Below are 27,978 nucleotides of genomic sequence, written 5' to 3' on the forward strand. Positions count from 1 at the left end.
GAGGTCCCTGAGGGGGGTCTTTCAGTCAAAAAATTAGCCAGCTACACAGCTCTGTTATAAGTTACAAGTGACAGGTGGCAGCAGAAGGAGGAGGAGGCGGTGGGCACTGAGGCGGATCATGGACAGCATTGGTAACTGGCATCCAGAGCTGGTACTGGGCAGGCAGCATCAGTTACAGCATGAGGAGGAGGCGTGGGCCCTGAAAAGGAGCAAGGATGGCATTAGAGTTTGTGGCCATCACTTATATGGACAGTGTAGAAGCTGTAGCTATTGGAGACATGAGTGGATGAACGAGATTCCAATCTGTCCCTACCTACTACCGGTATGTAGTGAAACCACATGAAACGGAACAGACTTGACGGAATCAGCGGGGAAAGAACACCCTGTTGAAATTGAGTCTAGTCCTGCATCTAGAGCTGGGTACTGGCAAGTGGGCATGCTGTTACTGCTGCCGCCTGCCCAGTACCCAGCTCTAGATGCCAGTTACCAATGCTGTCCACCCTATGTCTCAGAGCCCACCACCTCCGCTTCCTGCTTTTCCTGCTGCACGTCCCAGGCTTAATCAGCGCAGCTCGAAGCGTAAGTGGAAGTGCATGTCAATCACATCCAATTGGTGCAAATCTGCCAGTGTGGCGCTGTAGAAATTCCCTATGATGTCCCAGCGTACATTAGGAATTGGGCACTCTAGCACTTCACCACCTTTGAATCCAACAGACATGGACATGTTGCATATCACCAGACATTTGGGCCTCAGCACCTCGGTGAGCTGAAAAAACAGTTGGTCTAGGTTGGTTTTGTACATTTGCAGTGATTGCTCATGATACCTGATAACATCCTATATACACGAGTTCATTATGACAACGTTGGGCTGAGGTCCATGTTGGAAGTTGGCCAGCACGCTCTCTATGTACTACGAAAAAACACGGGTCAGGAAATAGTACAAGTTCTGTAATAGTCAGTTCTGTAATGACGCACTTGGCGGTAAATTATGCCATTGTGCATTTCACCCAGAGATCCCCCAATGTGTGGTTTGCAAATGACATCTCACCCTTCCCTTTCAGCTGCTTCTCAGTCCAAAACTCATCATTCTGCAGTATTTTCACAAGATCCTTGTTGATGGATCTTTGAATGGAGTCTCCCAGGACGGCCACATACTTGTTGTGGAGAAGTCTCCGGACGTCTGCTGAGCTCAATAATTTCATGGCTCAATGTGGTCATCCAGGACCTCACGGGTCCCGTTAAATATACCTGTGTCTCCCATCTCATCCCCCCAACATATACAGAAGGACTGCTGTACCACTTCCCAGTTCCGGGGTAACATACACAGAAATTCAGTCCGATAAAGCGTGGTACCGATGGATGAAGCAGAAGACGTGGCCTTCTACATTCAATCACAAATTTCAGATTACACATTTGCATTACACACTTCGGGGTGTCATTAAAGATGCACTACACCCAGCTCTGGATGGCAGTTACTAACGGCTTCCACACTCTGTCCCAGGGCTTGCTATTGAGTGAAAGCACATGAAAGGGAACAGGGCTTGGCGGAATCAGCGGGGAAAGAAAACCCTGTTGAGCTTGAGTCTAGTCTGGCATCTAGAGCTGGGTACTGGGTAGTGGGCAGGCAGCAGAAGTAGCAGGAAGAGTAGGTGGAGGGGCCCTGAATAGTGTGGATGGCATTGTTAACTGGCATCTAGATTTGGGTACTGGGAGGAGGAGGCGGTAGGACCTGAGACAAAGCAAGGGCTGCATTAGTGGTTGAGGCCATCACCTATATGAACAGTGTAGGAGCTGTAGCTACTGGAGAAATTGCTGTGTAGGGGACTGCCTTTTCCAATCTGCTAGCTGTGACTTTGTAAAATGCGGCATGTACAGCCTTGTTAACTGGCATCTACAGCTGGGTACTGGGAAGGTGGCAGCAGTAAGAGCAGGAGGATGAGGTGGTGGGCTCTGAGACAGAGTGTGGACGGCATTAGTAACTGGCATCTAGAGTTTGGTACTGGGCAGGCGGCAGCATCATTTACAGCAGGAGGAGGAGGCGGTGGGCCCTGAGACAGAGTGTGGACGGCATTAGTATCTGGCATCTAGAGTTTGGTACTGGGCAGACGGCGGCATCATTTACAGCAGAAGGAGGAGGCAGTGGTCTCTGAAACGGAGTGTGGATGGCATTAGTATCTGGCATCTACAATCGGGTACTGGGCAGGTGGCAACATCAGTTACAGAAGGAGGAGGAGGTGGGCTCTGAGATGGAGTGTGGACGGCATTAGTATCTGACATCTAGAGTTTGTTACTGGGCAGGCGGCAGCTTAAATTACAGCAGGAGGAGAAGGAGGCAGTGGGCTCTGAGACGGAGCGTGGACAGCATTATTATCTGGCATCTACAGTCAGGTACTGGGAAGGTGGCAGCATCAGTTAAAGCAAATGGAGTAGGAGGAGGCGGTGGGCTCTGAGACAGTGTGTGGACGGCATTAGTATCTGGCATGTAGAGTTTGTTACTAGGGCAGGCGTAAACTTCTTTTACAGCAGGAGGAGGAGGAGGCGGTGGGCCCTGAGACGGAGCGTGGACTTCATTAGTATCTGGCATCTAGAGTTTGTTACTGGCCAGGCAGCAGCTTCATTTACAGGGGGAGGAGGAGGCGGTGGGCTCTGAGACGGAGAGTGGATGGCATTAGTATCTGGCATCTACAGTCGGGTACTGGGCAGGCGACAGCATCATTTACAGCAGGAGGAGGAGGAGACGGTGGGCTCTGAGATGGAGCCCGCAAGGCATTAGTATCTGGCATCTACAGTTTGCTACTGGGCAGGCCACAGCTTCATTTACAGCGGGAGGAGGTGGCAGTGGGCTCTGAGAAAGAGCGTGGACGGCATTAGTATCTGGCATCTAAAGTTTGTTACTGGGCAGGAGGCAGCTTCATTTACAGGGGGAGGAGGACACGGTGGGCTCTGAGATGGAGTGTGGACGGCATTAGTATCTGACATCTAGAGTTTGGTACTGGGCAGGCGGCAGCATCATTAACAGCAGGAGGAGGAGGTGGGCTCTGAGACGGAGTGTGGATGGCATTAGTATCTGGCATCTGCAGTCAGGTACTGGGCAGGTATCAGCATCAGTTACAGCAAGAGGAGGAGGAGGAGGCGGTGCGCTCTGAGACGGAGTGTGGACGGCATTAGTATCTGGCATCTAGAGTTTGTTACTTGGCGGGGGGCAGCATCATTTACAGCTGTAGTAGGAGGCGGTGGGCTCTGAGACGGAGTGTGGATGGCATTAGTATCTGGCATCTACAGTCGGGTACTGGGCAGGTGCCAGCATCAGTTACAGCAAGAGGAAGAAGAGGAAGCAGGGGGCTCTGAGACGGAGTGTGGAGGGCATTAGTATCTGGTATTTAGAGTTTGTAACTGGGCAGGCGGAAGCTTCATTTACAGAAGGAGGAGGCGGTGGGATCTGAGACGGTGCGTGGACGGCTTTAGTATCTGGCATCTAGAGTTTGTTACTGGGCAGGCGGCAGCATCATTTACAGCAGGAGGAGAAGGAGGTGGTGGGCTCTGAGATGGAGCGTGGACGGCATTAGTGTCTGGCATATAAAGTTTGCTACTGGGCAGGCGGCAGCTTCATTTACAGCAGGAGGAGGAGGCGGAGGGCTCTGAGACGGAGTGTGGAAGGCATTAGTATCTGGCATCTAGAGTTTGCTACTGGGCAGGTGGCAGCATCCTTTACAGCAGGAGGAGGCGGTGGGCTCTGAGATGGAGTGTGGACAGCATTAGTATCTGGCATACACAGTCGGGTACTGAGCAGGTGCCAACTTCAGTTACAGCAAGAGGAGGAGGGGGAGGCAGTGGGCTCTGAGAGGGAGTGTGGACGGCATTAGTATCTGGCATCTAGAGTTTGGTACTGGGCAGGCAGCAGCATCATTTACAGCAGGAAGAGGAGGCGGTGGGCTCTGAGACGGAGTGTGGACTGCATTAGTATCTGGCATCTAGAGTTTGGTACTGGGCAGGCGGCAGCATCATTTACAGCAGAAGGAGGAGGAGATGGTGGGCTCTGAGACGGAGCGTGGACTGCATTAAAATCTGGCATCTAGAGTTCGTTACTGAGCAGGCAGCAGCATCATCTACAGCAGGAGGAGGTGGTGGGCTCTGAGAAAAAGTGTGGATGGCATTAGTATCTTGCATCTAGAGTTGGGTACTGGGCAGGCGGCATCAGTAACAGCAGTATTAGGAGGCGGTGGGCCCTGTGTTGGAGCATGGACCGCATTGGAGGTTGAGGCCATCACCTCTATGGACAGTGTAGAAGCTGTAGCTAATTGAGACATGAATGGATTAATGGAAATCACACTTTCCATACCTACTATCTAGTGAAACCACATAAAAGGGAAAGGGCTTGGTGGAATCCGCAGGGAAATACATACATTTCTTATCATTTGTGGATATCTATCAAGTGTTATCACAGTTAAATATCTGTATTTGTTTCACATAAATACATAAATTTTTATGGGTTTTAGGATACATAGCAAGTGTTATTAAATATCTAGATTTTTGGGATAGAAACATAGGCATTTTTTTAGCTTTGGAGATATATAGCTAAATGGGATCAGAATGAAATATCTGTATTTTTTGGAGAGAAATACTGAATTTTTTATGGGTTTTGGGATAGATAGTGCTTTCATAATAAAATATCTGTATTTTTTTTACAGAAATACAGAAATTGTTATTTTTTTAGTGATAGATTGCAAGAGGTATCCTAAATTATACCCCTTGTAATATATCACAAAAGCCAGAAAAAAATCTATATTTATCCATTAAAAATACAAATATTTAATTCTGATAGCACTTAGTATCTATCCATAAACCCATAAAATTTTCTTTATTTCTGTAACTAAAAAAATACAGATATTCAATTCCAATCCCACTTGCTAACTATCTAAATAGACTTTTTTTATATAAATACATACATTTTTATGGATTTTTTTATAGATAGCAAGTAGTATCAGAATGAAATATCTGTATTTTTTTTTTACAAAAATACATACATTTTTCTGTTTATTTTGATAGATTGCAAGAGATATCATAAGTTATGCTAACTCTTGCAATTTATCAAAATAAACAGAAAACTTTCTGTATTTCTGTGAAAAATTACAAATATTTAATTCTGATACCACTTGCAATTTATCAAAATAAACAGAAAAAATTCTATAAAAAAATACAGATATTTAATTCTGATACCACTTGCTATCTATCAAAAAGCGATACAAAATATCTGTATTTCTGTAAAAAAAAAAATACAAATATTTATTTCTGATACTTCTTACAATCTATCAAATTAAACAGAAACATGTCTGTATTTCTGTAAAAAAAATACAGATATTTAATTCTGATACCACTTGCTATCTATCAAAAAAGCCATAAAAATTTCGGTATTTCTGTAAAAAAAAATACAGTTAATTATGATAGCACTTGCTATCTATCAAAAAAGCCATAAAAATGTTGGTATTTCTGTAAAAAAAAATACAGATATTTAAGTCTGATACAACTTGCTATCTATCAAAAAAGCCATAAAAATGTCTGTATTTCTCTAAAAAATACAGATATTTAATTCTGATACCACTTGCAGTGTATCAAAATAAACCGAAAAAATTTCTGTATTTCTATAAAAAAAAATACAGATATTTAATTCTGATACCACTTGCATCAAAACAAACAGAAAAAATTCTGTATTTCTGTAAAAATAATACAGATATTTAATTCTGATACCACTTGCAATCTATCAAAACAAACAGAAAAATTTCTGTATTTCTGTAAAAAAAATACAGATATTTATTTCTGATACCATTGTTATCTATGAAAATAAACAGAAAAATTTCTGTATTTCGGTAAAAAAATACAGATATTTATTTTTGATACCACTTGCTATCTATCCAAAAGGACAGAAAAAGTTATGTATTTCTCTACTAAAAATACAAAAATTTAATTATGAATCACACAGCTCCTTTACAAGTGATATAGGCCTCAAAATAGATAGAGGCAGAGGGCCCTGAGGGAGGTGCTCAGTAAAAAAAAATTAGCCTTTTACACAGCTCCATTGCAAGTTATATACTTTAGAGACAGAGTAGAGGGCCATTAGGGGGAGGAGTAGAAGGAGATGCCAAAGGCTGTGAACGTGCTTTTCCCATCAAGGTGTCCGTGCAGCAGTTGAAGACTAATCAGTACACTGTGCAGAGGGGGTGTTGAAGTCATTGCTGATCCAAGATTTATTAATTTTAATAAAAGTGATTCGGTCAACATTTTCTGCGGAGAACCGAATCCGTTAGTCACTCACTACGCCCCCAGCTGCACTGAACGATCTTTCAGATAACACACCTGCGGCTGGGCAGGCAAGGATCTGAATGGCATATTCTGCCGGCTCCAGCCATTGATCAAGCTTGGATACCCAGTAGCCCAGTGGGTCCTGGCTTTGCAGGTTGCAGATGTCCCATGCAGAACTCAGGTATTCCTGCACCATGACTGAGTACCGCTGCTTAGTGTCATTGGCAATTGCTGCACGACTGGCAGCTTGCTTCCGCTGAAAAAAAGCCTGCATAGATTGACCTCTACTGCTGTTGCCACACATGCCGCTTAAAGCAGTTGTTTGACTCCCATGGCTGGTGGAACTGCCATAGGGATCCCTGCTGCTGCTGCTGCTGCTGCAGGCAGCGGGAAAGGCTGAGCACAAGTCCCTTACAAGCACTTCTTGGTAGTGCTGCATTTTAGGTCCCCTGTATTGGGGCAAGATCAGTTGTATCTCAGGCTTGTAACGTGAATTCAGAAACGTAGCAATCCAATAGTCATCAGTCTTTGCTTTTATGTGTTGTATGCGTGGATCTTTGGGTATGCACTCCTGCATGAAGGCTGTCATGTGGCTCAAGCTACCCACAGCTGAGGTAATTCTGGACCCACACTCCTGTGGGTCGAACAGCAGCACAGGGTCATCCTCCTCCTGGTCTTGCCATCCAGGGAACATGCCGCCTTGTGTTTGGGTGGATGGATGCCATGTACCCTCAGTATCCTCCTCTGCCCCTTCCTCCCCTTCTCCCATGCCTGCAATGTCCTCCTCATCCTCTTGCACCTCCTCCTCTTCCTGGATTTGCGGTGCACTATGCCTAGTAGGCACCCATGTCCAAGATGATGTTTGAAACATCATCTCTTGATGCAGCTCCCGCTCTGTGTCGTGTCCCAGATCCACCATCATCTGTTCCAGCAGGCATATGATGGGGATGGTGTCACTGACACAGGCCTGATCTCTGCTGATTACCTGGTGGCCTCTTCAAAGGTGACAATACAGTGCACATTCCTCGATTTTCAGCCACTCCGCAGGCAAGGTAGTGTAGGTATACGTCTGAAATGAACAGACTCTGCCACGTAATCCACCACCGCTTTCTGTTGTTCAGCCAGCTGCTGCAGCATGTAAAAGGTGGAATTCCAACGTGTGGCCACATCACAAATTACCGGTGCACTGGCAGGTTGAGATTTCACTGTAAATCCCCCAATCTGGCACTGGCTGTGTACCACTGGCTGAAATGCACTGACAACTTTCTGGCCTTCAGCAACAGCGGCTGGAGGCCTGGGTAATTCCTAAGGAAGCGCTGTACTATTAGGTTCATGACATGAGCCAGGCAAGGTACATGTGTAAGTTTCCCACAACGCAGGGCTACCAGCAGATTGGCCCCGTTGTCACACAAGACCTTGCGTGGCTGGAGTCTGTTGGTTAAGTTGGTTAAGGTGTTGGTTGAGTTAACCATATGTCCTCCTGCTCCCGCAAGGCACTTTAAATGGCTGCGCCCATGTGGCTGAGGGAACCCAGGCTTCGCAACCTCAGGACTGCGTGGCAACGTCCGAAATAGCAAACTGCAGGTTGTTGCTGGCGGTGAACAGATGCTGCCGAATGGGAGGTGCTGGGTCTCCACAGCAAAGTGCTGCAGGGCCATGGACACATTGCTCTGCACTTGTTCATGCAAAGCAGGAACACATTTTTCTGCGAAATACTGTCGCTTAGGCATAACATACTGTGGGTTCGCACAGAGGAATGCGTAACGGAATGCATTGGAGTCCACCAGCCGGTAAGGGAGGAGCTCTAACGCAATCAGCTGTGCAATTGCTGCATTGATTAGCTTTGTTTTGGGGTCATTTGGGCCATATTGCCTCTTGTGCTCCAGCATCTGGGGGAAGAAAGGTTGGATGCTGCTAATGCTAACCACAGAAAGATTGGACGATGGGGTAGAAGTTGTGGAGGATGGCAATGATGCCTGGTCTTGACTGCTAGCAATGCGACAAACAGCAGCCGATCTGTGTTGGAGCTCCTGCTCACCGCTGGTGGAGCCTGAAAAAGGTAATGCATGGCTACATGCCCCACTCATATTGCTGGCAGCAGCATGGGTAACTTTGGTGGCAGAAGGAGGAAAAGCAGCTAAGGAAGATCGAGCAGTTTGAACTTGCTTCATGGGCGGAGGTGGTCGCACAGAGCTCTGTGCTTTGACCAGGTGTTCCCGCCAGGTTACTGGGTGGTGGCTTTTTAAATGAGTGCTCATGCAACTTGTTCCAAGTTTGTTTGGGTTTTTGCCTCGTTTCAAGTGTTGAGCACACAGTTTACAGATGACCATAGTGTTGTCATCACTATGGACATTAAAAAATGCCCACACTGGCGAACATCTAACTGGGCCGAAAGGTGCTCTGGAGCTGGTGCTCGTGGTGGCGGTCCGCGGTTGTTGAGGCCTAGCTGTGTTGACAGCTTCCGTCAATTTACGTCTATGACTTGCCTCACTGGTGAAGAATGCAGAGTGTGGGCAGCTTTTACCCTCTTCCTCCCCCTTTGAGGGCGCTCTGCAACCTCCTCCTCCTCTTCTTCCTCCTCCTCCTATTCTTTCTGCCTATGATGATCTCCTTGTTCGCCCCATGTCGGATCAAGGACATCATAATCATCATCATCATCATCAGAAGAGACAGTTTCTATATATGTGCTGACTAGAAGCAGCGGCCTTTTGGAGCCAGTTTCAATTGGCTCGTCTGGCTCAGAGTGTTCTGGTGAAAAGTAGGTGGGGGGAAAGCCTGTGAACTGATTCACTTGGTCAGATGACTGAAACAACTGAGCATCTTGAAGGAATGCTTGTAGCTCCGCCTCGCCAACCCCTCGGTGGGACTCCTCTACATACTGCTGTACATGTGACTTTCCAGCCGCTGATGAAGAACTAGGAGGAACAGGTGTATCATGGACTGTTTGGGACACCTGTAAGGCCTGTGTCTGGGACTGGGATAAAAAGGGGGTACAATCACTTGACCCAGGCTGGGTCATGTACTCCACTACGTCTTGTTCATGGTGTGGCAATAATGGATGCCCACCACCAACAGCAGCGCTTCTTGTTGGGTCTGCAGCTAAAAACAAACTCATACTGCTTTGCTTGCCACCCCTGCCAAAGCTGCCCTTTCCTCTTTAGCCAGACAATGTAGAATTTTTTTTTGTGTGGCTTGACACCCTGCAAAATACTTTGTAGCTAATATGCTATATGTATATGTATCTAGCTAACAGTGAAACACTGTACCTATCTGAGAACAGTAGATTTCAGGGCTTCGCCAATACAGTACAATCCAACAATCTCTCTGACTAATAGTGTGAGTATGACACAGTCTAACAAAGTAAAGCACTTTTTTTCACTTTGACAAAGCAAGCCAAGCATCACAGAAGGGTTGTGATGCTAGCAAATCTCTGTCAGGATAGGTAAATGCAGGCACGATGTAGACCAATGGCTGCCTGTGTGGCATGCAGTGACAGACACAACAAACATGAAGGCCTGCCACAACAAACATGAAGGGGAGCATCCCTGCTGTTATTGGAGGGTCGTAGGCATCATGTGGGAGGTCCCTAGACATTGTGGGGAGGTCTAATTCGGGGCTGTGAATCCAGCAAAATTCTGGTCCACCCAAATTTGAACAGTCATATTCGGGTCGAACATTAGGACAACCCAAATTTGAATAACAACACTACTCACCGGGACTCACCCCTTGAAAACGTTTTCTTTTTTAATAGAGCATGACCCGTTTTATGTCTTTTCATTATTTGTATTTTACAATGTCTGGTTGACATGTCCATACATAGGCAGTTGTTGGTAATGTTTTTGTTATGTTCAAATTTTTCGCTTTGGATGGTCAACACCTTATTTCCACCCTGCCCAAGGTGATCCTTGTACCCTCGTACTTTCACTGACCTTACTTGCACTGGTTTGCTTTCTTTTTTTTGCCTGGGGTCAGTCGTGATGCACTGCGGTGCTTCCCCTCACATGGTTTTCCTATGTATTCCTGTTTCTATAGGAATTCTTGTTGTTTTTTGTCTCATCTTTTTGTTTGTCATTGTTTGGATGTTTTCATTTGATTCAGTTTTTGGTGTTCTGTTTTGATACCCTTCCTCGTGTCCTGTTACCCAGCATGATGAAGTGTAAATTATCTTTGATGCTTGAAGTTCTAGATTGTGCTTAACCGACCCTAGTGTTCTAATTCTTTCCAAATTTCCACAAAAAACGTTACAATTTTTTTGCATGGAAATTTATTTTACATTGTAGGCTATAATTCTTAGGCAAAACTCACCAAAATATGTCCAATAAATAATACATTTAATGATAAACTTTAAAAAAAAAGGTATACAGTGTAAAAACATGTAAAATAACTGTACAGTAGCATAAATAATATAATTATATATATATAATATATGAAGGTTTCTTGGTATTGGACTCAATACAGCTATTTTGTATTGAATCCAATACAAAATTATTTGAATTTCACGCCGATCCTCCCGCCGGTACCAACGTAAAATCCACCCCAAGTCACACTCGGGATTAACACTAGGGGGGGTTAATGTTTTGACTTTAAATGTACAGGGGATGAACTCCCCACATAAGCATTCCACTATTTTTCATTATTTAAGATCTCACAAAATCATTATTACCTGTCTCCAAGAGATTCATATTTTGTCTACCTCAGCATTGTGATACCTGCACCATTCTTACTCGCAATTTTATCAGGCAAATGCACTGGTTAAAAAATATGCCGTGTTGATAGTGATACATAAACAAACTCCCTTTATTTGTAATAAGCAAATCACTGATCCACAAGGTCGCTATTTACTTTTAGTGGGCTCCATTTTTGATAACGAGGTAACGATTTGCACTTATTATGCCCCTAATACTAAACCAATACCCTTTTTTTCCCATTTGTTTTTAATATAGTACGAACACATTTGAAAGGCACTGTTATCCTCTGTGGAGACTCTAATATGGTGTTAAACCCAAAATTAGATAGATCTAAGTCTGATAGCTCTTTTTTGAAACAGGACATACAATGTTTCTCTTTGCTACCAAATGATTTGGCAGTGATAGATGTTTGGAGAGAATGTCATCCAGTAGCAAAAGATTATACTCATTATTCCCATCCTCATGACTCTTTCCTGTCATATTCTCCGATTATGGCTGATGTTATTGCTAAGACCACAGAATATTTTAAATGTAATAATGGTAGTGTTTCTTCTCCCATGATTTTATGGAATGCCTATAAAACCGTTATGCGTGTGCTCATTCGTCATGCTTCTAAACACAAATGGGAATGCACTCAATTGTTGGCTAAGATGGAAACTGAATTGGGCAGGATAAGAGATATATTTAAAACATCCCACTGACCATAATAGGAAATTATTTCTTAAAGCTGAAATGTTAAACGAGTTAAATTTGTGCCTTGCCGATGTTGCAGAAAGCAGCATTAGGTGGACACAACAAAAATGTTATGCTAATGGCAATAAAATTGATTCCATGTTGGCCAAGAAGTTACGAAATATACCTGAATATAGACCTCCGATTTCTCTGCGTACTAGAAATCATGTTCATACTTCTAACCTTGTTAACCCCCCTAGCAGTATTCCCGAGTCACAATCGGGGTCGCCGTTTAACAAAAAAATCCATTTACCTTGTTCCCTTGCTGTCCCCTGGCGTCCTGCTGGTCTCCGCAGGTCCTGGGGACACATTCTTTCTCCTCGATCTCCAGCCGCGCAATGCAGAGACGAACTCTGGTTTCCTGTGACGTCGGTGCATGCATCAGTGCAGGCGGGAGGATGGGCGGGAAATTTAAATAATTTTGTATTGGATTCAAAACAAAATAGCTGTATTGAGTCCAATACAAATAAATATTCATATAATATATAAAGTGGTACCCCGGTATAAGTCCGCTTTGGAATAAGTCCAACTTGGTATAAGTCCTGTTTGGACACAAAAATTTTGCTTGGTATACAACCTTTGTGCTAGAACTTGTATGGGTAAAAATAAGTCACACCACCGGGCGCTACCCTTATTTACCTCTCTCGAGACAAAGCCACGAGCGTCAGTATGCCAGTTGATACTATTCAGTGAACAACCTGCGCTACAACTCTCTGTTAATTACATAACATCTCCTCCTTCTCCTCAGCACCATCCTAGTAGCCACTCGACTATTTTCAGCAAGGTAAAGTGAGGTTAAATTTTATTTTATTTCATCTAATTGCTTTTGCATTTATGTACTTTAGTATTAAGCGGTGGTTAAATTATTTTATACAATCCCATCAATGTATAATATGCCAATAACAATAGGATTTTTTTTTTCATGGGATTGGATTAATCATTTTCCTTTTATTTCTTATGGGAAAAATTTGTTTGGTATAAGTCCTGTTTGGTAAAAGTCCAAGGATCTGAAACGAATTAAGGACTTATACCAAGGTAACACTGTATATATAATTATATTATATATACATTATATTTGCTACTATACAGGTATATTACATGTTTAAATATTTTTTTATTTTTTAACAGATTTTTGTGTCTTGTTATTTAAAGTCTATTAATAAATTTGGTAAATTTAATAAATATTGGTGAGTTATGCCTAAAATTATAGCCTACAATGAAAAATATTGTGAAAAAAAATTTCCATGCAAAAAATTGTACTGCTTTTTGCATGGAAATTTGGATGGAATTAGACCACTAGGGACATTAATATTATTGATCAATTTTAACACCAGTTATCCAAGTTGTACAGTGCACCCCCTACAAATCTGGCTACCGAAACACAAACCTTTTTATCTCAAGTACACCTCCCGCACTTATCTTCTGAGCAAGCAAATGGCCTAGGTGCAGACATATCAGTACCAGAGGTGTTGGGGGCAATTAAATCACTCAAGGCTAGCAAAAAGGGGGGCCCTGATGGGTTCACGGTTTTTTAAAAACAATGGTGGATTATATCACTCCGCACCTAACTGCCCTCTTTAATTGTTTTAAAGCTTCTGGTTTCCCCAGTAAGTCTATGTTGCAAGCACAGGTAGTCATGATCCCCAAACTGGAAAAGGTCAACTACATTGTGCTAACTATAGGCCTATATCGCTTCCTAATATTATTCTAAAAATTTTAGCCAAAGTTTTGGCCCTTAGACTGAATGGCTACTTACCTTCTTTGATCCATAAGGATCAAGTTGGTTTTACACCTGGACGCCCAGCTTCTGAAAACATTCGTCATACTGTACTACCTAATTATTTAGCTAAAAAGACCAATCAAAAACGTATGCTATTATCTCTTGATAAGAATAAGGCATTTGACTCGGTGTCATGGCAGTATTTGTACTCAGTTTTGCATAAGTGGAATTTGGGCATGAAATTTATCTCTTGGATAAAAGCGGTTTATTCTTGTCCTACTGCATCTGTCAAGTAATGTGGTTATACGTTCAAACCCTTTGATATTGTACGTGGGACTAGGCAAGGGTGCCCTTTATCACCATTGCTTTTTGTTCTGGCATTGGAACCCCTTGCAGCGTATATTAGGCCAAGTACTGATATTCCGGGACTGCAAACTTCACAATATACCTATAGTGTCTTTTTTTTCGCGGACGACATTCTATCATATGTTACTTCTCCCCATGTTGCCCTACCCTCACTTTTAAGGATTCTCACATTTTTTAAAACTCTTTTGGGGCCTAAGGTTAATCCTTCGCAGTTCATTGCAATGAATGTCTCTTTACCGCAGGCCGAATGGGAAGCCCTACAAACGAATTATCTGTACAAATGGGTTAAGGTGTTGCCTTATTTGGTTATACAGATAGTTGCTGATCACGTAGCATTATATAAAGCTAATTATGTGCCACTGAATAAATCTCTTTGTAGTCTCTTGCAATCCGGGAATATGCCTTATATCTCATGATTTGGACTTATACACGCTATCAAGATGAATTTTCTGCCTAAACTCCTCTACCCTATGCGGGTGCCCCTGATTCAATTCCTATATAGGATTTGTCAAATTCTCCAAAATAAAGTTCTGTGGTTTATCTGGAAATCGGTGATTCCCAGAATAAGTAAAGGTGTACTATTTTGCTCCAAATTTCTAAGTGGTCTCGGTGTACCCCATTTTTATTCCTATTTTAAAGCATTCCAGTTATCTCACTTGTTTGTTTTCATCATAAGGACTGTCCTTTGTGGACACTAGTAGAGAGGACTCTAGCCTAACCTTGCTTTTTAACCAGTTTGATCTGGGGACCTCCTTCAATCCGACCAAAGCACAAAGTTTTTCGGCCGATGACACCTTTAACCTTTGGCAAGCAATTCCTAAATGTTCACAGAATGTGATTGCTTTGGAGAGTTCTTATGAGGTCCTCATGAGATGGTATCTTACTCCAGCTAGATTAGCATATATAGCTCCCTCAGTATTGCTAAACTGTTTTGGAGGATACAATGCGAAAGGTACAATGGGCCTGATTTATCAATAAAAAAGGCGTGTACGCTCGAAGCACGTACTTACGCGCTGGTCGACAAGTTCTATTACCACGATTAGGGGACGAATTCTAGTGAACTCGCCTGCCAGTTTCCTGCAAAAATGAGCAAAGATCTCAAATATGCCAATTAAGGCAATTAGTTCAGCTGCGCGATTCAGGAGAAGATGTTAAACTCAACGATGAGGAGGTAGCAATTGGTTAGCGCACACCTGCTCCCTGTTCTGTGCGCATCTCCAGTCCATTTTACAGGTCAGTTTGAATCTTTAACCCCCCTAACGTTCTAATTCTGTCATTTTTTGATGCAAAAAGTGATCCTATTTTTTTTGCGTAGAAATTTTTGTTTATGTTGTGGGCCTGTAATTCTTAGGATTAACTCCCGGGTATAATAATTATATTTATTTATTATATTATAATCATAAATTATATTAAAATACATAATTATAATACATAATTATAAAAAATAATGAAATAATAGACAACAACAGTGTAATTTATCTTATTTTTTTTATCAAAAATTTTTAACTGAAATTTTCCAAACAAGGGTGCAATAATTTTGATAAATAATAAGATAAATTAAATGCAGATTTTAGAAAAAAAAAAATTTACATTTTTAGTAGACATCCCGGGTGTGGTAGATTTTGAAGCAGGGTGCTGCACAAAGTCCAACATAACAGTCAGGACAGTAGAACCTGGTTTCTTTGCGTTTCTTCCTTCCTCTGTCATCAGTCTTTGAGCAGCAAACCACACACATCCTTGTAGGTGCCGCCTTTTTCTGGGTTGGTGGGATGTATTTAACGAAGTGACGACCGGTCAGGCGTTCTGCGTTGACAATGGTGGAAGCACGACGTCCAGGTCTATTCATAGCCACTGATGGTGTTTGGTGGCTCTTGACTATGGATTCGGAAACTTGCAAAATGAAGTCTGAATGATTCACAGGCCTCTGATTTTTTTTGTACAGAACGTAGGCATTCCATAGGCACTGCTCAACTAGATGTCAATCACCACCTGTGACTTCTTTCCCACATTTTGTGTGTACCAGAACGATGGAGGCATCATGGGCAGTACTCATCAGGCACACATCTTTCTTGTCACGGCTTCTTAGGGCCATCATTTTGCCTTTCTGCCAGGCAACAATTTCTCCTGTCTTCAGCTTCCCTTTTGCAAACAGTGCTGGCAAGTTGCGCTGGTTAGCCCTAACGGTTCCATACACATCTGTTCTGTGTTGCAGAAGGAACTCATAAAGCTCAGGAGAGGTGTAGAAATTGTCAGTTATGACACAATAGCCCTGACCTAGCAATGGCTCAATGAGGGATAGCACTGAAAATGTTGCCAATCCATATTGGCTGTATCTGGGGCTGAACTGTGTCCCTTTTCCAGTGTACAGTACCATATTCCAGATGTAGCCAGATGAAGATTCACACAGCATATAAGTCTTCACGCCAAATCGTGCCCTCTTTGATGCAATGTACTGCACCCAGCTGAGCCTCCCCTTGTAAGCCATTAGACTTTCGTCAATGCTGACATCTGTTTCTGGCACATAGGTTTGCTGGAAATTTTGTAGAATAATCTGAGATACTTCACAAATTTTCTTGAGTTTTGGTGCAGGATGGGTAGTCTCATCAAATTCTTCATTGTTTGCTAAGTGCAGGTACTTCATGATGGGGGAAAAGCGGTATTCTGGCATGACTGTGCCAAAGAATGGAGTGGCAACCATTTTGTTCTTGGACCAGTACCACTTTTGCAGGGGTTTGCCCACAACTCCCTGCAGGATCACCAAGCCCAAAAACAGCCAAATGTCATCCTTGGTCACAGGTTCCCACTTTCTGCTTCTTGCAAACCTCAGGTGTGGAGCACCTTGTTGTTGTCCAGCGTACCTGCATAAAACAAAATAAAAAATGTATTTTAGGATATGTTCTTTTATGGTGTGAAGGTGGCAAGTAATATGTTAGCAAACACAGAGCAGCATATACGTTTGCATAGAAAAAAAATAGCATTTTGGTTGTCGCATTCAGCCTCAATTTTCATCCCAGGTGCGCCGGTAAATGGAAATCTTGGCGGTGCTGCCTGGTCCGCATCAAGGTCAATAGGACACCATGTGCGCACAGGTTCAGAATCGTCGCTCAGTTCACTTTCGCTGTCCGATGACAAATTTCCTGGTGAATCGCTATCGATCGATTCCACAAGGGACTCCAAATCGCTATCGCTGCTTTCAAATTCTTACAAAACAGCGCTTGCGCTGGCAAGATGTCATTTGGATGCCATGCGGTCTCCAGCAAACAGTCAGGAACATCAAGGTCAAAGACAAAGTGATGAAATGATACATTCAGGAAGTGATTTATAAGTGATCAAAAGGTCAGATCAAGGTCAGGGCTAATAGTGGGCAAAATGTAAATCAGGGCACTGGGCAATGATGTTTGGTGTACTACAATATGTATTTGTACTTTTATTGTGTGTTTTGTGGTGTATTTCACTGTAAAAAAAATCTGCTTTTAAATTTCCCGCCCCCACAATCCATCACTCCACCGCATCACCCGGAAGATGTCACACTTCATTCCGGGTGATGCAGTGGGGATGTCCCCGCCCTGCTTCATTCCCCTGCTCGCATCTCCCGGAGGCTGATCTCCGGGTGATGTGGTGGGGATGTCCCTACCCCGTTCACTCTCCTGCTCGCATCACCCGGAGATCAGCCTCCGGGAGAGGCGAGCAGGGGAATGAAGCATTAGTACTATTTTACCCGGACTGGTTGGGGGGGGGGGGGGGTATTCAGCTAAATTTGCTTGGATTCTATGCATTGATGTGATATTTTGGTAATCCTCATTATTTTTAGTTTCATCTGTTGCTGCAATGGTTTTGTGTTTGGATTATAATGCCAGTTTCTGTTGTTTAGCAATTCTTCAGCAATGTTTTGACATTTTTTACACAAGCATAGAGTATAACTGTCTGCATGGTTTCCACTCCAAAGTGCTACTTGACCCCCCTCGTTGCATTTGTCCCATTCTTAAAGTCACATTGTCACATATTGGTATTTGAATGTATTATGTATATAGTCCTTTTCTGAATAAATTGTCATGGTTTGATTTCTTTGTTTTTGTTTTTTTAAATAGTCTGACATTTGCACTTGATGATTTGCCGCCACACAACCCCTCATTTCATTTGTGGTAGTGTTATGGGTTTGTTGTCATTGTGCTGTGCTGCCTGATCTTAGCACTATTGTAATACAAGCAGACTTCCACTTGCTGTCCAAACGGGTTGTCAATTAGCTGTCCAGCTGAGTTGCATACTCATTCTAACGCACCTGATGGTGATGTAAGGAGGTCCAGGTTTCCAAGCACAACATCAAACCACATTGATTGCCAAGCTCACAAGCAGGGTCACACACTCTTGGAAATGAGCAGATGTTGTGTTGTTGCTTAACTTAATGCTCATTAAATACTGTGTATTATACATTACTGAGTGTATGCATTTTTTTAGAGGTTTGCACAAAACAAATAGTACTGGAAAATCAAACGTCCAGGGCCAAATCCATTTTGTGCCATTATATATATATATATATATATATATATATATGTCACGCTCAGAGAGACAGGACCACTTGGAGGCGCTATGGCTTGCACGGAGGTCTAAGCAGTAACCAGGTTTTCTCCAGGACCTCTGATGGTGAGGATGTTGCGCCGCTAGTTACTGCCAGGTTGCGGTCCTTGGGCACACCAAGGTGGGCAAAGAACCGTACCTAATCCCTAAGCAGAACCAGCAAACTGGACAACGTAAGGATAACAGGAAACACTGGATTAAGCAGCAGGATTACAGGAAATAGTTCACAGAACTGGGGAGCTCTGCATTGGTAAGACTTGTTGCACAAACACAAAATGGAGTCTGAGAGCTAGCTAAATAGCCAGGGCTTGTTAGAAGGCTAATTTCTGATTGGCCAGCAGCATGGATTGAGTTGATAAAGCTTCTCCCAGCATCGGAGGAGAGGGGGGAGATGCCTGTGCTTTAGGGTGGAAGAGGTAAGTATGACAATATATATATATATATATATATATATATATATATATATATATATAAGTTTTATAGTTTGCTTCTATCTGTAGAAGCAAACAAAAATGTGTGTGTGCTTGTGACTTTTGTGGGAAAATCTAGTCTGGTGGCAAAGCCGAGGTTTGGCTTGCAGGAAGTCGCAATATTTACCCCCAGGCGGCTCCTCCGATCAGGCATCATAAGCGTTTAGATAGACGCCTATGTAGAGGAGTTGAACTCAGTGAACTGTTGCCTAACTGGAAAATAATAAGTCATTTTAAAATATGCTTATTTCTTAGCTCATATAGATGTTTTAAACATTTGAACAGCCCAAACATTTTTTAGGGCTAAGGGTAACATGTGTGTCATTAGAATGAATGTTTTTTTAGGGGAACAGTGAGTTTAATGCAAGCTCGCCAGCGTGAAACTGTCCGTCCTGCGCTTATCCATCGGAGAGATCACTTCAGTTGATGACTTCCACAGGAGTACGTCAGTGCCTCGAATTTAGTTGATGAATTGATTTTAGGGCTCCTATTCCGGATCCCGAATACGTGCAGGCATCGAGCTTCTGATTTAGCTTGATGAATCAGGCCCTCTGGGTCATATTTGGTGGCTTTGCCCTAAAGTGCGCAGATTGTGGATAAGAGTTTATCATATGATTTATTCGGTTTTGGGTCTTACCTTGCCTAAAGACCCAAGTCATGCCTTATTTCATGTTCCCTATGCACAAGTTGATCATAAATGCTCAGTCCTCACTCACATTTTTACGGCTACTAAACAAACAAAAGCAGGTGCATTGAAATCTTCAGTTTTGAATTAGAGATAAAAAACCGAATGCAGGGTACCATGGTTGATGAGAAAATTACAGCCATTGTTAATGATACCCATGACAGATTTTTGGCTGATTGCCAACCTTGGTTGGATTATTACTTACCTTCTCCCAGAACTTTGTCTCTTCTCCATATATAATATGCTTTTTATGATAAGTGTATTAACACTTCTTTTATTTTTGGTTTGTTTTTTTTCCCCCTTTTATACCATGTGTTATTGTTTATCAAGACTGTTTTCAAAGTTTTTTCATTTTCTTCTTTGTAAGCTTTAATTAGTTTTTTTGTTTTTTCGAAATGCCAATACAGTGGATTCCATCAGTATTTAGAGCTTATCTGAGCTATGTAACGATGCCTATTTTGTTGTATTTATGCTTTTGTTTTTATAGACATTGGCATTGTTTGTATGTGCCATTATGACTTTATTTCAATAAAAACCTTTGTACAAGAAAATAGATTGTGGTCAAGGTTACGGATATCTCTCTGCCATCGACCAGGTTTGGGATGTGGCAAAGGGGGGCAAGAGTTCGATAGGTTGAAGGTGATAAGGTTGTAAACAGAAAGGGGAAATGTTGAGTTGTCAAGGAGGGTGAGGTTGCAAAGTTTGGAAAATACGAGGTCCAAAGTTTGTCCGGTGATGTTTGTGGGGCTCTTTATGTTCTGTGTAAGTCCAAAGGAGGAGGTAATGGAGAGCAGTTTGGCAGAGGAAGGATGGTTAGGCTCATCCACTGCAACATTAAAGTCACAGAGGATGAGAATGGACAGGTCATGGGAAAGAATGTGTGGGAGCCAAGAGGCAAAGGTATCCAAAAATTGTGATGCTGGGCCGGGGGGGGGGGGGGGTGGACAACAGCAATAATAAAGGGTAGGGGGCAGAAGAGATGGTTGGAGTTGACTTCCAAAGTAGTAGTAGTAACTGTACAGTTATGTGAGAGAATGAGACCCACACCACCCTCTACTCTGTTGACAGGTCTATAGGTATGTGTAAAGTACAGGCCTCCATAAGAGAGAGCAGAGGAAGAGTCTAAGGAGGAAAGCCAAGTTTCAGTGAGAGCCAGGAAGTTTAAAGATTTAGAGAGGTTGTGTATAGAGGGTAATTTATTGCCAACTGATCTGGCATTCCATAGACTGCCAGAGAAAGGGGGTAGAAACTTATGGGTAGGGTGAATGGGGATGAAGTTAGGAGAAGGGAGTATCTTGCTGAAAGTGTAGGGAAGAGAGAGGCTGTGGGGGAAGGGGGGGGGGGCGGGGTTGGGTGAGATGTCACCAGAAAGTAGCAGTATTATTATTATTATTATTATTAACAAACAGGATTTATATAGTGCCAACATATTTTGCAGCGCAAAATATAAATAGGGGGTGTAAATGACAGATGAATAGATACAGTGACAGAGGAGGAGAGGACCCTGCCCGGAACAGAAGAAAAAAAAGGTGCAAGAGCACAGACTTTGTAATTGAGAACCACATGAGTACATTAAACAATGTGGCAAACAGTCCATGGGAGCAGGTCTTGTAATATGGGTTGTAGTGAGACTTATAAGCTTCTTGAGTTCCAGGAGTGGGATAGGATGATTCAGTCACAGAGATGGCTTGGTGAAATAGCAGGTCAGAATGGCAGCAGTAGGGGCTGTGTTGGAGTCCAGGTGGATGAATCAGTTCAAAGGCAAGAGATGGGAGTTGCAGAGTATAATTGTATGTCCAATTCTGTTCCAATTCCTGGTTCTATTACCTAGAATAATTCCCATTGCACTTGATATTTGGGCACGTGACCAGGGTCCCCATGTGACCTTGCCTGTTGTTTAAATGGAAATGCTTTGGGCCCTGTATATGGATGGACTGATGGGAATTAACAAGGAATTTGGGATATCAGTTGAACCTGGGTAGGGAGGGGTTAGTAGGGCATAAATTTCAATGTGCACTTAGCTGGAACAAAGGGATAGTGAAGATAAATCTATAGGGAGATTTAAGTTGGTGCAATTAGTTCATCTACAATATGAGACGTACCTTACACAATCAGATGAAGATTGTAGGAGAAAACATTTGGATAAACAGGAATGAATTTTGGCAGGCAGAATGGGAGTTATACTATACACAGTCAGATTAGGATTGTAAGGGGAAACAATTGGATAAAAAAGGATGAATTTTGGCAGGCAAAATGGCAGCCGTACCATACACAATCAGATGAACATTGTAGGGGAAAACAATTAGATACATAGGAATGAATTTTGGCAGGCAAAATGGCAGCCGTACCATACACACTCAGATGAAGATTTTAGGGGAAAACAATTGGATACACAGGGATGAATTTTGAAATTTTAGATAAATGCAGATTTCCAAATTTCAGGAAGATGAAGAAGGTGAATTTATCAATGATGTTAGTAGAGGAGGGTGATGATGGGGATGATGATGTTGATGTTATTCCCTGGATTATTGTCATTGCACTTACATATACAGTACACCAACAATGGCAACAGATAATGTATACCATAAATAAAACATTCTAATCCTGTATTATCTGTGTTGCCATATATCAGCCTTTTGCAGTGAAAGAGGTGTGATTTGTTTTGTTTATGTTGTAGCATGAAAAATATATTTTTCAATTCTGATTAAAAAAAATCTATAGTTAGGAGATGTGCTAAACAAAATGAGCTTTGAACAAAATTTGTATTTTTTTCTTTTTAAGAAGCTAGTGATATTTTATTAACTTTTTACTGTGTTTTTGTTTTTCAGTACATTAGTGCTGGTGCTGTAACCATTCAAGCTCAGGCTAGGTTCAAAATTTGCATGGTGAGTTGGTGCAATAAGCATAGAGTATACTATACATGACCTCAAAGGCCCTTCAGTAGTAGTTTACTATAATAATAATTACTAATATAATAAGGAATATTATGCACCCCCCCCCCATTATCAGGAGTTCGATTTTAATTTGCCCTATAATAGAGTAACCTTTTGTGACCCTATTAAATATTTTCACTGACTTCTTAAGTATATACTTACTCTATTGATCAGTCTATTTTTGGCATGTTTTAAAGTGTTCCTGTTTGACCGGAATTTTGCTAATTTTTTTTCCTTTTTCTAGATAAAAAGCTCTTTTGGCTTAAATGTTGCTTCCATTTTCATCAGTTTTCTTGCACTTGTTATGGTCTGCGTGGATCTGGCTGTAATAAGTCATGGCAATTACCCTCACTACAAAAAAGGATCAATTGTAAGTTCCTATTTTATAAGAAAAATAGAATATTAAATTATATCCAATATATTTTATATTATTTATACATGTACTAATATATATAAATGATTTTCTGTGTGTACTTGTGGTGGTCATTGTAGAGGTGTTACATTATAGAGGTACAGTTTTATACTCTAGTCACACTTTAAATGGAAATGTGGGCTCATGAAAAGTGTATGACAAATTCTTGCTATCTGAGACATTGTTAGAGTTTGTTACACACTTTTCATAAAGACACAGCACCATCTACTGGTTGCCAGCAATAATGCATAATATGTTATTTAGGAGCAAGTTAATCAATATTACCTCAAAATACTTACATATGTAAAAACAGGGAAATAAATATATATACAGACTGAGCCTATGTGATTTTAAATTCCCCCCCCCCTTTTAATTTTTTTATTTAAATTTTTATTGGTAACCAACCAAATCGACATATACAGAACAACTTTCAAATAAAGTGCATGAAATCCAGCATAAAAACATATAATAAAATGTAAAGTGCATATATACAGTGAGGTGTACAAAGAAACAATAAAAAATCACCAATAAACTACAATAATACTCCTCATTTTGTACAGGAAAAACATATAATTAGTAAGTAACTTCCAATAATGTGCACATTTGGATTTCGTTGGTTCCCAGTTTTTAGGAAAATATACCAGTTTTGAAAAGAAAAAGAGGGAAAAGGGAAAAAGAAAATAAAAAGTAGAGAAAGGAAAAAGTAGACAGGGAGCAAGGAATGGCAGGGCAAGGGTGGGAGATGATGGGGAGAGATCTTAAGAATCATTGGTAGGTGGGTTAAGCAGCTGCATATACTCAGAGGAACATTTAAATTCTTCCCAATAAAACCAAGTGTGCACTGACCTGCGTGATGACTGATCCCCTGATTTAAAAAATTCTTCCATATATTGTATATCGTTTACCCTGGCAACCCACTGCCTAAGCGTAGGCAGGGTAGCATGTTTCCACAATAAAGGAATACATGCTTTAGCCGCATTCAAAAAGTGATGCAGTAGGGAGTGTTTGTATCGTTTCTTTGATATTGCAGACACGTGGAGCAGAGCAAGCTCTGGTTTGTCTACTATAGAGTTATCTGTCAACTTGCTAACAATCGCTGCCACACCTTCCCAAAAAGGTGCCAAAAAGGGACAACTCCACAAAATGTGCAAAAAAGTGTGTTTTTGTGTGTGTTTACCGCACCTCCAGCACACCGAACTTGTATGTGGATACATTTTGGACAGCCCTTCAGGAGTACTGTACCATCTGGTAAGCAATTTGTAGTTTGTCTCCTGATACTTGTTGGTTACTGAAGCCTTATGTCCATAATTTAGTATAAGTTCTGTCTGATCCCCCGTAAAAGTAATATTTAAATCCCTCTCCCATTTAGAAAGAAAGGAGGGTGCTGAAGTGGCACTAGTTTTCAATTGCATTTTATAAATGCAAAAAGGGAAGTATTAAAGTGACTTTAAAGGCCTTGGACAAATAGTATTGTACATTTATAATTTTAAGAATTAAAACATACGTTTATTCAAATTTGCAATATAAAAAAACTGCTGATAAAAACATTACATAGATTTTAGTAACTCCATACAATTCAATGCAGGTATGTGGGCAATTGGGTGTTCAATGGGTTTCACGGAACATAGGCTGCTTCATCAGGAACCAATTGCCTATAGAATAACTCATAGTTTTACACACTGGTGTTCATTAATGTACATCTTATATGAGAGATAACATGTATATATTTTAAACTCACATTCACTTTTTCCCTTATAAAGTTTGGTTGACTCTCTGGTAGATAGTACCTCAATCGTGTTGCAGTCAGTGGCTGAAATCACAATATGGGCAAGAGAAGGAACTTTTCTGTATATAAAGAGTTATATTAGAACATTTCTTAACTGAGTGTAATGGAATAAATAGTAGAAACACCTGTAGTGAGTGATCCCTAATCATTATTTGAGTTTAAGATATACAATTCACATCTGAAGAACCATTTAATGGTTCAACTGATTCATGCTACAGATATCTATCACCATTTTAGAAGTCATTGTATGTAAAAGTTTATATAAATAGATATATATAAAGTAATACCCTTCCATCCCAGGCTCTAGATTTAGATAATATATTCACAAAATTAATACAACATACATAATTTCACTTTAATACTTACAATGGTCATATGATTATTGATATGTGTTTGTATAGCCTGGTAGATCTGGAAGGAAAACAATCCTAAGTATACAACTCCCTTTTGTCAAAGATCCCCGCAAGATCAGGGGATCTGTAACCCCTTCAGTGTCACCCACCTTCCAGTCCCCTGCTGCCGGCACTACCTCTAATTCTGGATCCAGCTCTTTGTATACATCCTGGTCCAGGTCATGTGATTCTTGATCAGCTGCTCCCTTGCCTCAGAGGACTAGGGCGTTCTGCAGATGCACTCCCTCTACGGGCAGGCATGTGAACAACATCTGAGGCTATCTCATCACCAGCACTCCCCCTGCTGGTGAGGTTGGTGTCTGTGGCTCACATGACCTACACTCATCACATGACATCCCTTTTTTAAAGAAGTGGCCTGGGAACAGGAAGTTGCCTGAACAAGTAGTTTCTTGTGGTTCTACTCCCAATTTTCTACTGCTCCAGTTCCTGCATATGGTTCCAGTGTTATCTGTGTACTGACAGCGGCTTGTTTCCTGATGACTCCTATTTGCTGCCTGTCCTGACCTTTTGCCTGTTTCCTGACTACCCTTGATTGCTGCCTGCCCTGACCTTTGGCTTGTTTGACTGCTCTTTTGGATTTCCCTCTGGCACTATGTTTTGGCTGCAACCTGGCAGTAGCTTGTCGCACAAACAACCTCACCGCTAGAGGCTATGGAGAAGACCAAGCTACTGCTTAGACCCTGCCCTCTGTGCACCCCTCTGTGCACCCACTGGGTAGGTGACACAGTGGGTCCACCGCTTGGCCCTGTGGAGCCGTAACACCCTTCTCCCTAGAATGATTCATAACAAGATGATCAAAAAAATTACGATGTCTCACCTCAAAGAAAACACTGCAGAAACACACTGCAGATCCCAGGTTCCTATCAACATGAATTGTCCCATATAAATGTTTCTAAATCAAGAGCGGCGTCCCTCCGATAACCAACAATTGCACGCCCTGCTGCAGGCGAGGCCACCAGGGATGCAGACACCCCTCCCCAGGGGAAGTGGCCCTGGCTTCTGCGCCATCCCAATTGATACTTATTTCGAGATCAAGAAAGGGGATTGCTGTGGTACTTTACTGTACTGTAAACTTTAAATTAAATTTATTGTTTTGTAATTGTTCCATGAATTCCAGTAATATTGTGGGGGAACCCTGCCAAATCATGAAAATGTCATCTATGTACCTCCGCCAGAATAATATGTGGCACATGTACATGGACAAGATTTCATCAGTAAAAATGTCCTTTTCCCATCCCCCCAGGTGCAGGTTTGTGTATGTGGGGGCACATCGTGTCCCCATTGCAACCTCCTGTACCTGGAGGTAGGTTGTGTTGTTGAAAACAAAGGTGTTCCTGGTAAGTATTTACTGTAATAGTGTAAGTACCAATTTGTTCGTATCTTGAAGGTCCCTGCTGGTTTCTGATAACCATTTCCTTATAACTTGTAGGCCTAGATGATGAGGGATACTAGAATATAACCCCTTAATGTCAATGGCTACTAGTAAAGTATCCAATGGTACATTATTTTCCTCAATTACTTTCAGGACATCTAAAGTGTCTTGCAGATAGGATGGTAATCCTAAAACAAACGTTCTCAAATAGTCATCTACCATACGGCTTGCTCTGATGATATACTATCAATACCTGAAATGATTGGACAGCCAGGAGGTTTCCTTAAGTTTGTTTTATGTGTGTTTTATACACTTTGGGAAGTGCATAAAACACAGCTATTTTTGGGTATTTAATATTCAAAGCATTAAACATTGTTTGATTAATGATATTTTTATTCTTGGCCTTGGTGATTATTGCATAGTATTCTTTGTGGAACAATTGTATTAGTTGCTTAGGAATTATAGTATACCAGTCCTTGTTATTTAAAATGTCCGGACACATTTGTTTGTAATCATCCTTGTTGTGAATTTTGACATTGACGCCCTTATCTGATGGTTTTATAAATATGTTGTCATTAGATTGTAGGGAGTTTAACGCCTGTTGATGTTTAAATTAGATATTTCTTTTACTGTCTTTCTTAAGTTTCAGTTTTCTTACTTCTTCAGTTACTTGCTGTACAAAACAGTGGATTACAGGATTTTGTTTTATGTCTGGGTATTTCAAAGATTTGGTTTCCGCTCTAAGTGTTGGTGAGAAACTTGTTTCTGTATTTTGATGAGGTGCATCCTCTATTTGTTGTATTATTCTATTCTATTATTTGTTTATCAAATAGGACTTTGTAAAACATTTTCTGCACAAATAAATTTGGATCCTTCGTAAATTCAAATTTGTCTAGCCTTTCAGATGGGCAGAAACTAAGACCTAACTTGAGAACTTCTATTTCCTCTACAGTTAAGGGATGATTGGATAGGTAATTACATTTAATGATCTATCCTGGGAGGTATTTTGTGCACAAAATTCTCCATTGTGTTCAGTGTTTGTGCATTCTGAGTCTTCCGACTCAATCCCTGACCTAAAAAACATAATTGTGTTGGATTAGGTGACATATAAAGTCTGATTTAACAAGCTCGACGCGTGTATTTACACGCCGATATACGAGGTGTTTTTCCGCGAGCAGGAGCCGAGTGCTAGTATACTTGCCTTCACTTGCCAGCCAGATTCCTGCCTTGAAAAATAGGTAATAGGCAATTAAGGGGATTAGTTTGCAGCTGCCCGATTCAGGAGGATTTGTTAAGCTCTGTCAATGGTGAGGTCAAAGCAATTAATTAGCGCACACCTGCTCCCTGTTCTGTGCTCATCTACAGTCCATTACAGGTCAGTTTGAATCTTTATTGCTTCATCTTCTTTTGGGTATGTGCCACATTTTTATGTTACAATTATACTCATTCACAAAATTACCGTGTTTCCCCGATGATAAGGCAGGGCCATCAAATAAGACAGCCCCCCCTTTTTAGGTAAAAATGAAAAA

General features: G+C 41.7%; 1 protein-coding gene across 1 annotated transcript in view; it reads left to right on the forward strand.

Moving 5' to 3' along the window:
- LOC140339313 (membrane-spanning 4-domains subfamily A member 4A-like) overlaps positions 1–27,978 on the forward strand; it is a 65,828-nt gene that overhangs the window by 11,718 nt on the left and 26,132 nt on the right. The window contains exons 4-5 of the mRNA XM_072423938.1: positions 22,362–22,418; positions 22,711–22,836. Coding sequence (XP_072280039.1) covers positions 22,362–22,418; positions 22,711–22,836 — 183 coding nt within the window. The remainder of the gene's footprint in view (positions 1–22,361; positions 22,419–22,710; positions 22,837–27,978) is intronic.

Source organism: Pyxicephalus adspersus, chromosome 10, assembly GCF_032062135.1.
Source record: "Pyxicephalus adspersus chromosome 10, UCB_Pads_2.0, whole genome shotgun sequence".
In the NCBI taxonomy this organism is placed as follows: domain Eukaryota; kingdom Metazoa; phylum Chordata; class Amphibia; order Anura; family Pyxicephalidae; genus Pyxicephalus; species Pyxicephalus adspersus.